Here is an 11,242-nt window from a genome sequence, read left to right as displayed (position 1 = left end):
ATAACCCCCCCCCCCCACCACCACACACACAAAAAAAATGTAAGTGCACAATCAATGACACAAATACAATAAAGTAAAAACTAATTCATTGGCATTCTTATACAATGTTGTGGTTGAGCAACGTGCATTTCAGCTACAGTATACGAGGGCGAGCTTCTGTCTGCACAAAGATTCAGTTTCCTATCTGCTAGAAGGTTCAGGCAGCCTGATAATCCCCAACAGGAAGTGGAGCCGTGTTTGTCATGCATCTCCTTTCCTTCACTGAAATGCCTTATTAATAACTACAGTACATTGCTTCGATTGTCCTGAAGACGGTGGCGAGGAGCGATACAGTATCGTCTCTGGATGTGAGGTTTACGGCTTCGCAGAGAACAGGTCTGCCTCGTTTGATTGTAATTAGTTGCTACGAGATTGGTTGAAGTCAGTTGACTGTTACAGAGGAGCAAATTAAATCAAACGCTTGAGCAACATCTTGATACAACAGAGCGGACGAGGGCGGCGTGAGTTCATTTCTAGTCAGTCTTGGTTCTACTTCACAATAATAACAGGAGGTGGCCATATTGTTTTGTAATCTCTATTTGATTCATCTCCAACTGAAAGAGGCACAGCAACCTAAGTGCCAGGATCTAAAGTATAAAGCTTGTGGCAAGGCACTAAAGTGTAAAATGCCACTTTTCGTGAAGTATTCTTTTATTTATTTTTTACATTGGCTTCAAGGACTTACAATACCTATTGCACAACTTTTATCTCCTCAGCTTCTGTATGGCTTAATATCGGATGCTGCTTCTGACATTAGCAAATTGTTCAAATTTTACACAAGTGATTGTTTTAAGCTGGGGAACATACATTCCTTGTGAATAGCACTGAACCAGGCCCACGTTAAGTCAGGAACCCGTTCCGTCTGAAAGAGCATTCAATTCTGCAAATACAGTCGGAATCTACTGTTAAAAATCACTCGCTGATCTTTGGTGTGGTCTCTTGGCACAAAAACTGTTTTGTTTGTACCTTTTCTTTTTTTTTTTTTTTTTCACAAAACATCGAAGGGCAAAAACAAAACAAAAAAACAAAAGAGAGAGAACGTCATCACAGGCAGGTTGAGGAGTCAAAGAGTGATTTCACTGAGGTCAGATTAGTTGATAATCCTGCACATCACATCACCGGCAGACAAATAAACTCGGTAAACATTCGCCTAGAAAGTTACTGTTCAGGCTGACAAGAGTGTGGATGCTGATGAACAAAAAGTGATTGGGATCAATTCGTACACAAAACAAAGAAAAAAAATAATAAAATACAAAGACACAAAAGCTAGCTAAACCGAGTTTTGGTTCGCCATCTGAGCGGTCAGCGACCACGACTGCACATTCTGAGGAATAAAGCCACTGCACTCGACATAACAGGAGGCATCAGCAACGGAGCGCCAGATTCTCCCACCAGACGCACACGAAATAGAAAACGATAAGAAGAACAGTTAACAGGACCAGCTAATTTTCAATTCCTGGAAAACGAATTCCAGAGGGGCAGAGTAAAAAGCGTAAAGCGAGAGCTCTTCGATAAAGGCATCTTAAATCTAGATGGCAAACAGGAGAACGGGATATCGTTAAAGGAAGCACCCAGCTGAGCTTTGAAATGACCAATCGGGCCTCTCACCTTCGAATTTAGACTTCTTTTTTTATACCACAATGAACAACATAAACAAATTGATGTTTAAACATCCCCCCGGTCCCCGATCCAGATTGGTTTAGAAGTATACACAATATGACAGGCTGCCATGTAGCCAATATTATTTCTGTGACTGCAGAGTTTCGTCAAAGTTCAAAACATTTCCCCCGCTCCGCCGCCGCAGCTGCAGCGTCACACTTAAGACAGAAATTAGCACATTAAATCACCGGGACGACGCCCATTAACTCTGCAAAGTGCATCAATACTTTGGATCGCCAGCTACCTCTCAGCCGTGAAGTAGGATCCACAAATGAGAAAAAAAAAAACAAACAACAACATGTCCCCAATCTGCATTTGACGCCAAACAACTTAGAAGACGAGGATCACAGATTATTTGTCTCACCGCAAAAGTTCGGACGCGATGAAAACCAGAGAGCTCTTTCGAATAACAGAAGAAAAACCATGTCACGATGGCTGCAATTCCTTTGTTCTTTCTGTTTGCATATTGTTCAGACTAGTACACTATAGTGATTTATGTGAACAGTTTCAGAGCTGTTCCTGCTGTGCTGAGTTGACAATGACCACTCCCGTCTCTGCGAGACGGGGAGCATTAAATTGGAAGCCTACCTCAGGACAAAACAAGTACAATTATAATAGTCGTGTATAAAATCGCGGAGGGTATAGAGGGATACAAATACCTTCACTGTGTGGACATTATTCACCCATTACATGGATGGCAGTATCTAAAAGCACGCCTTGGCCAAAAGAGGGAGACCTCCAGTAGTGACGAGGGAGAGAATCCTGACGCCTTCGGTAGAGCAAATGCTACAAGACAGCAAACTTGTGTCTTGAGAAATAACAGGGCCATTCTCTTACTCCATTCTCCACATTTGCCAAAAGCACACACGTAAGCTAGCAAATTTGAATGCACTCCTAAACATAGCACCTTCTTAAGCATCACTTTAACCTGGCTGACCGTGAAACATTTCACAAGGACTTTGTCCCGGATCCATACAATCAGCAAGGAATATTTCCCCTAAGTATCAAGGCTTTGTGTAGAAAGAAGAGAAGTTTTCTTTACAGGGTTTGGCAATAAAGATACTATACATACAACCTAAAACGGATTCAAAACGGTGAACGCATCTGTGCCTGGTAGGTTCTTGGCTATGAGGTAGAACCCGGTGAGTTTCGTTAATGTTCAAAATACTGTCTGTTATGAATATGTAGTTGTGTCATGAGGTATTGAACGGATATGTCACACGAAGCTTTGCACTGGCAGAAAAATCATTCCTTGTGAGTAAGTGACCTCCTGTGGCCACATGTGCAAAAACAGGTCAGGTAAAAAGGTGATATGACAAGCATCTTACCAGAGCTTTCACATTATCAATTATTGCAACATGCCTATATAACTCTGTAAATATGTTTAAAAAACATGGAAAGATAAAAAGAGAAATCAACCGAGGGGGTCTTGATTATTGGGACCGCCTTAAAAATAGTAAGTTGTTACTCCCTTTGCTTGAAAGATTAAAATTTCTAAAAAGCACCCATTTTCTCTCCGCATTAGCTTCTAACTTTCACAAACTGACAGAAACCCTTGACACAAGAAAAAGTCCGTAGTAGAGGGAGCAAATTAATTAAAAAAAAAAAAAAAAAGAGAGAGAGAGAAGAGAGTCCTTTAACTTGAGTTGAAATAAACATTTCTTAAAGCTTCCTTAACCTGAAGCAGGACCTAAAAATCACACCGTGACGCTTGAGCCTCCTCTGGACTGCATTTTGAACTTTCCTCTATGTCGTTGGCTGGTGCCTCTTCTGCATATTGTGCCTCAAAGGCCATCCCCTCGGACGTCTCCTCTTGGTCCTTCTGACCTGAGCTTCCCTCCGTCCTCTCGGGAGAGTCCGTGTGATTGTTGCCCTCCGAAGCTCCCATGTGCTTCTTCCTCAGGTGCTGGTTAAGGGTGCCCTGAAACGGGAAGCATTTGCCACAGATCTGACAGTGGAAGGGCTTGTTGTCTGTGTGGCCACGGATGTGGTACTCCAGCTGGTCTTTCCTCGTGTACTTTTTGCCACAGAATTTACAAACAAACGGGGTGATTCCCATGTGCAGGCGCATGTGGCGATCCAGGCTCCCCTTCTGATTGAAGGTCTTCCCACAGTAGATGCAAATGAGTCTCTCATTGTACGGGTACCACTGGCTCCGCAGGCTGCGCTCTCGTACGTCGTTCTCCAACCCCACCGGTCCCGCGGCTGACTCACCATCTTCCGAGCCCGGTTTGATGTGGCTCAGCACCCCTGCCGGGATGGCCAGCGGGCGCTTGGCCCTGGCTCGCCCGCCTCTGAAGCCGCTGAGCATCGAACGAGAAGGACTGGAGCTGCTGAGGTTGACGAAGCACGGGGAGGACAGCCCTGAGTAAGAGTAGGCGGCGGGCTGGATGACGGGACCGTAAGAGCCCACGCTGACGGCCAGTACCTGCTCTCCGTCCACCAGCTCGGTGTGGTAGCCGTCGTCGCCGGCAGAGGAGCTGTCGGAGTAGGTGGGCCTGTCGGTCTTTTCTATCTTTACGTGCACGTCCGTCACCTGGCCGTCTTTTCCGATCAGTTCCACCTGCTCCGTCTCTCCTTCCATGGGCGCATCGTGCTCGGACACGCTGTCGCTGCTGCCCCGGTCCGACTGGCCCTCCTCTGGCTGCTGCCGCGCCCGGCCGAGGCCTTTCCCTGCCAGCTCCAGGCGCGCGTCATGCCCTGCCTGATTGTGCCGGGAGTAGTACGGGGGGGAGATCTGGGTAGGGTTTATAAAGAGGCTGCTGTCATTGACCCCGTTGCGGCTGCTTTGCAAGTTGTCCTTCTCCGGGCTACAGACACTAACTGGGAGGCTGATCTTGGAATGGATGCTCTCCAGGATCTGGGTGCACTTGTCGATGATCGCCTGCATCTGCAGGAAGCTGGCAGCGGTGAGGAAACTGATGATGTCCTTGAGCTGCAGGGACATGTGACCCGTGTAGCAGAACGCGAGGAGCTGCTCGAACACCTCGGGGCTCTTGATGACCGAAATGGAAAGGCCACTCATGGTGCTGAGGGCTGAGTGGTCGCGGAAGTAGGGTGAACTAGCTGCCAGGACGGCCTTGTGGGCTCGAAACGGCTGCCCCTGAATGTGAACGATGATGTCACACAACTTCCCTTGCAGCCGCAACTCATTGAGTTGGGTCAGAACAGTGTTACTGAACTCCGGCACATCAAACTCGATGTAGCTGCCGTCGTCCATTTCTTGGATTTGTTTCTCCAGTTTGCCGACAGCCTGAAAAGAAAAGCAGAAGAAAAACATCTATAAGTAACTGAATGCAATTCACTTACTATTTCACAAGTATAGTCTTCAATACATGTACAACGTCAATTCACATGGGTTTTAATGTTCTGTTTGAGGTTCAAATTCCACTTTATGCTCATTTAGGAGGATCTAGTTCATAATGATGTATACTACAAACAGGTGCATCTCAAATTTAAATATAATTGCAAGTGAATTGCAAGATAATCGTCAGTTATCTGTACAAACTAAAAACTTCACAGCTTTTTATTGTAAATATAATAATATTCACTGGTTAGCAAAACAATAAAACAGCATTCCACAGTAACCCAAGGTTCATTTCATGAATTCTGCTCATTCCTCATCTCGTTATTCATTAGTGCTGCAAAAATAAAAAAAAATAAAGGAGGCTAATGAGTAAAGTATATGAACAGATTGCAGAGAGCGGAACAAAATGTACCAGTGCTGTACATACACCGACTGTGGTGAAGCGTAGCAGTCACGTGAGCGAAACCATAAAGGTGTATGTACACTTCATCTGGCAGAGAAAGAAGAAAATCTGGTTCTTCTTGGAAGGCAAACGTGCACCAACTGTTCCTAAAGGTGCTTTACAAAGCCTTTCTTTGGACTGAAGAAGAAGAGAGCACCGGGGAGGACACTGCCTTCTTAATTGCCTACTTGGAAACTGTGCTTGTTCATCATCTCATTCCTAAGGCGCGCATGTGCCAAGTGCCTCTCCCTGAACGAATGTTTCATAACGCCGACGTTCAGGCTTTAACCAAAATGTATTTCGTCAGTCGTCTGATGCAGCACATTCATGCACCTGGCAAAGTATCTGTACATGATAAGACACCAACATGAGCTATATATATATATATATATATATAAAAAATAATTACAGGAAAAGTAATCAACATCTCCACTAAAGAAGAGAAAGGTGAAATGGAAAACCTATTCAATTCCCTTTTAAATGGTGCAATAAGTGGAAGGATAGAGCATTTGTGGGATGAGCAGCAAAAATGTGTGATTTAAATTTGCTAAAACTGAAAGAACAAGATGCTGAGAAGAAAAGAGATTTCCCATATCTGTATGGGACAGCCTGCCAGCAGTCCTTATGCCAGAGTGACCAACACAACCACGTATAAATTGATTACAGGAGCACATTCGTATTCAGCTGCGGTGCTCATCCCACAAATACATGTTTCATACAAATGTGGCACAATTTCAAAGGAAAATATTTCAATTGCAATTGTATGAATAAAAAGTAGTACTGTTACAACTATTGTTTGCAGTTTATTTAAACCACAATTAGTAACACTGCAACACAAGTATCATATTTCATTGCACCTATTGCAATAATTCCATGTCTGCAGATGTAGATATGTTCTAACTCAGGGGTGTCGATTCAGCCCACGAGCCAAAACTGGCCCTCAAAAGGCTCACACCACCAAGCAATTTTTTTTACATTTCAAAGAAAACATTGAATTTCTTTTAAACAGATTTCTTACAGGTAGCTGACACAACACAGCACTGAGTCCTGAGCTGAGATATCAGTAATGCTGCCATGAAAGATAGTAACCTCAGTGGTAGAAACTCGTCTCAAAGCCAGGCTGTCAGTGTGAGTTTGTAAAAACATGTATAATGCAACAGCTAGAGAAGTTGTTTTGGGGACATTTCACTGTATTTTGCACCAGATGGTTTTATTAAAACTGGCTTTAAGTTGAGATTGTAGTAATTTTGATTAGTGATTGTTTGGTTTTGTGAAACTATAGACACTTTCCTCACAACAATCTACACACATCCATCTTCTTAACCGCTTCATCTGTATGGGGTCGTGGTGGCAGTACAGAGAGCAAAGAAGCCCAAGCATCTCTGTCCCCTGCAATCTCCTCCAGCTCTTCTGGGGGGGGGACCCCAAGCCACTCCCAGGCCAAGCTAGAGATGTAATCTCTCCAGCGAGTCCTGGGCTGACCTCGGGGCCTCCTCCCAGTCGGGTGTACCTGCTAGGCCACAACAACAAAAAACTTTAAAGTTTAAATTTACAGATTATTATGGCACTATCTTACCAGTCCTGCCCACTCAAGATGAATTGGGGCTGTACGTGGCCCCTGAACTAAAATGTGTTTGACATCCCTGTTCTAAGAAGAAACCTCAACATAAACAAATTTGTAAGTGCAACACTCCTCTAGCCTCTCGTCCCATCTGCCCCTCGCTGGCAATTCAGCATGGTCTTCATTGCATCGAGTCCCCGTCAGCACTTTGAGAACGTAAACACTTTCTCCAGTTGCCAAAGCTTTGCCAAGACACCTGTCCAACAAACCATATGTTCACATCGAGGCGTAAGAGAGGGGAAGTCGTAGCAAAACATGGAGTCATAAAGAGGACCGCATTTTTCTCCCTCCCCCCCACAATCAGGCTTCAAATACATCATGTTCATAGACTAAAACATACCAGTAATGGCTGCCAGCAGCATGCATACTAGATGGAGCCAAGTGGAAGGGCAGCCAAAGAATGCATGCTCAGTAGTTGAGATGCACATGCTGAGTGAGGGTCACATGCTTGGCTCACATGGGAAAGCCGAAAATGTTTAAACTCAGCTCAAAAATTCCATGTGTGGCTCAAGTTCCCCCGTCTGGTAATAAGCCTATCTGATGCAGCTGCTTTTATGTGTCGGGAAAAAAAAAAAAAAAAAAGGATGCTGAGCAGCACATTGTGAGACATTCGGCTGACCGAAAGATCAGCAAAAGTCTTGCAGAGACACGTCACCCGCAGCTAAGTTTTATAAACTTTGTCATTTTTACTGAAATAAAATGAAGACAGAAAAAAAAAGGAGTCAGCAGGGAGTTTATGTAATCTTTCTTCAAGATTAGCAGCATTCACCTATTTTGAAAAATAGCTGGTGTGGCGCTCCAGACAGAATTGCTCAACATGCAAAGGTCGGGAGAGCAATTTAAAAAGCACTGTAAAAAGGTGCATAAAAATAGCCTTGATTATGGTGCACCTGAGGGAGGGGGAGAGGTGGGGAAACTCTGCTGAGCGAACAATAACACGCATTCTGAGAAATGTTACGGCTTAGTGGAACATCAGCATGCCGAGCGGAGTATCGCCTGCTTTGCCTTTGGGTGTGTGCGCGCTGTCATTTGATTTGTTTGGAGAAACAGAACTGAAACAAGAAAATGCTCCTCTTTTGCAGCCAGCCGGCTCACATGCTCATCAGGCGAACACAAGCGGAGCTCCTACAAACATCTGAGCCCATGCTCATTATCTTTATCCTTTTTAAAAAACGACCTATTACCCAGAAACTTCCAGGCACTGAAGCGAGTGAGTGGCAGAATCCTATTGAGTACATCACATACTTGTTGTAGCGCTGCGACTCCCAAAGCTGAGGCTTCGACAAAAAAACAATACGATGAGTATCTTATAGAAATCTAATGTAAAAAGATGAGAAGACGGCATACACAGGAGACCCAAGGGTACTGCTCCGGCTCCATCATCTGCTCTCTCTGGATGCACCAAATGATGCATTCAGAACAAGAGTCGCTGGTTAAAAAGATTCCTCGTTTATCCACAACGCCGACTCGCTCTCTTCGCCAACATCACCTGTCTGCTGTCACCCCTGACAAAACATCTTGTTTGCCGTGTGAACTGTGCTTTTAATGTGCAGTACAAATTAACTGGGACATCGTCCCACTACTTTTTTTTTTCTTTTTTTTTTTAACCTAGAGCCACTCTGCAGCAATTACGCCGTTGCGATCGCAGTCGGCAAATGATGCATTTGACGCAAGATCCTTAAAACAGGTTTTTATCACCGCCAAATGTTCAGGTTTCGCTTCAGGTGGAAGAGAAGTCAGGCACGACGGGCCACCATTTGCTGCTGAAATGCAGAAAGCGTCATAAAACTCTGCAAGCAGAGCCAATTTTACTGTCGTCCTCTTAAAGTACATTCCCCAAAATGACATCAACAATTTATAGAAACATGAACATTTTGACCTTACTAATGAGTTTAGGAAAAAAGAAAGTGCCATGTATCATGTAAACTAAGCACAATGAGAAGGGACTTCACATTTGATAGAGTGTAACAAAGCTTATGAGAATGTGCAATAGTTGTAAGAAACATGCATTTGTGGGACGCATTGGGTGTCTCCGAGGATGGGACGTCCTGCCAGCAGTTCTCACCCCACTGAACACTTGAGACCTGCCTGGGTGTGGTGTTAGTGTCAGTGACCAATACAACCATGTTGGCTGACTTGTGACAAATGCCCGTTGAAGAATGAGACCCGTCCCACAGCAGTGTGTGAGCTGCCAGGCCGTTGTGGCTCTGTCTGCTTCTTCCACACACTACTCAGGCTACAGTTTCTTAGCATGACAGATCATTAAATGCCCAAAATGTCTCATTTCTTCCAAATCCATCAACCAATGGCTGTTCTGAAACTTGCTACTCATCCCACAAATGGATGCTTCTTACAAATCTGATGCCACACAAAAAAAGGGAAGTCATTAAGCTCTCCAGTGCTGCAAGATTTCTTACTAAGAAGCTATTTTTGTGCGTAATATATTGCAAACAACAAAAAATTGAAATAGGTACCGCTTTGTAAAGCCGCTGCTGACACCAACGCCACAAAACAACCACTGCATGTAGACCCCAACAATTTTCTTAATAATCAGGTTACCACTGTGGCTAGCACTTCCATCCATAGACCTGCCATCCAAACTAAGGCTTTGATGGCGTCTCTCCCTCCAGACGAACAGTGTCAGCACCAACCCCAGTGAGACAGGGCCAGCAGAGAGGACTGGGTGGGTGGAGGAACCATAAAGGGTTTGGCTGCACTCTGTTCTGACATGCCTTTCTACTACAACCGGTGCACTTTCATGTTACAGGTTTTCTTTTTTTTTTTTTCTTTCCCCAGGTATATTTCACAACTGGTGCATGTCACCGAGGTGAAGGGTGCAGAGTGACCCGGGTGAACCCGGGTGTCACGGCACTTTGCCCTGAACTTCGCAGTGAGTTACCTGCTCGGTGTCTCATCATGTCCCACACATGGTGCAGATGAAGCTGCAGGTCGCTTTCCTCCCACACACACACACACACAACTCAAAACGGGCCCGATGCCACCTCATCCAGTCGAGTTGAAGACGGAGGACTTTATTACGGTGCACACACCGTCTGTAGCGACATTTACATGGGGGAACTTTTCTTTCTTTTGTTTGTTTTAACCTGCCGTCTGTCCCTCTCATAAGTGCACACCATGTCGCCGCGCTAAAGGGAACAAATGTGCGGCGGGGTCTCAAACTTTGATGAAGGGAACCTACCAGCTAAACGTTAGCAGCCTGGCCATTACAGTCAAAGACGTTTGCTTCGCCACTGCTCGCTCCAGCAGCAACTTGTAAAAACATTTTGCATCGCCTCATTTCAGGGCCGAACCCTTTCCCAACTACCGACCAACGGCTAAACCTTGCTAACATGGAACTAGCCTCCAGACGAGAGCTTTCATTTTATTCCTTTTTTTTTTTTTTTTTAGGTCAAAATGCGCAACTTTCCCCGCCTGTGTCGGCTCACATTACTGACGGGCTACCCCCTCCGCACAATAAAGCTGCTTGACAAGGTCGCATTGTACAAGAATGGAGTTCACAACGTCGTCCGCGGGTACAAAGTATGACGGCTGTCATCTGAAGCGGCTACAGCGCTAGTTAGCCGCGGCTAGCGGCTACCCCATACATTCCAACGAGGACCTGACAGCTAAGCGCTAGCCGGCTAGCTAGCCCGCCAGCTAGCGCGCGGTCACAGGTAACGTATTCGCCCGGTTACTTACACTGTGAAAGCTCAGACGCGCCGACATTACAAACGCATCACGGTCGCCGGTCCACGCCAAAGCCGAGGTCCACCAAACTCACCGTCTCGTCCAAAATTTCTAATGACTAAACGCTGTCCATTCCCCCTCGGCAGCAGCTCGCTACAGCCAGGCCTCCCCCCCTCTCCAGTCCAGATGTGTCACACAGTTGCTGCTGCAATTTTTGCATCAACAGGAAGTGTTCTTTAGGCTCTTTGCATTCATTCTATCGGCGTGTTTTGCAGCAGCCCCTCCCATGCTCATGTCACTGTTGTACACTGAGACATCATGTTCTTCATGTACGGCGGATATTTGCATATATTTAAAAAAAAAAGAAAGAAAGTAGAAAGTAAGCCCTGCACAGTGTCTCAACAGTTTGGGAGCAGATAACGTGGTTTTCAGCTGCATCCTACATCACTCTCATCTGCTTCCACTTCACAAGAAAGCAGGACATGCT

At 45.3% G+C, this 11,242-nt stretch overlaps 1 protein-coding gene across 2 annotated transcripts; it reads right to left on the bottom strand.

Annotated features, from left to right (window-relative positions):
• Positions 1-1,028: 1,028 nt before the first annotated feature.
• zbtb34 (zinc finger and BTB domain containing 34) lies at positions 1,029-10,976 on the bottom strand. Of its 2 annotated transcripts, none has more exons than XM_080466728.1 (2): positions 10,768-10,976; positions 1,029-4,951 (listed from the first exon to the last, which is right to left on the bottom strand). In XM_080466728.1, the coding sequence occupies exons 1-2, from the start codon at positions 10,792-10,794 to the stop codon at positions 3,389-3,391; spliced, it is 1,590 nt and encodes a 529-aa protein (XP_080322854.1). In that variant the 5' UTR covers positions 10,795-10,976; the 3' UTR covers positions 1,029-3,388. The 2 variants fall into 2 exon arrangements, with proteins under 2 accessions (XP_080322854.1, XP_080322855.1); XM_080466729.1 differs by having other exon boundaries at positions 10,850-10,976.
• Between the last annotated feature and the right edge of the window lie 266 nt (positions 10,977-11,242).

Source organism: Lipophrys pholis (assembly GCF_963383615.2).
Source record: "Lipophrys pholis genome assembly, chromosome: 7".
Taxonomy (NCBI): Eukaryota; Metazoa; Chordata; class Actinopteri; order Blenniiformes; family Blenniidae; genus Lipophrys; species Lipophrys pholis.
This window is presented reverse-complemented; position numbering and strand designations above follow the sequence as displayed.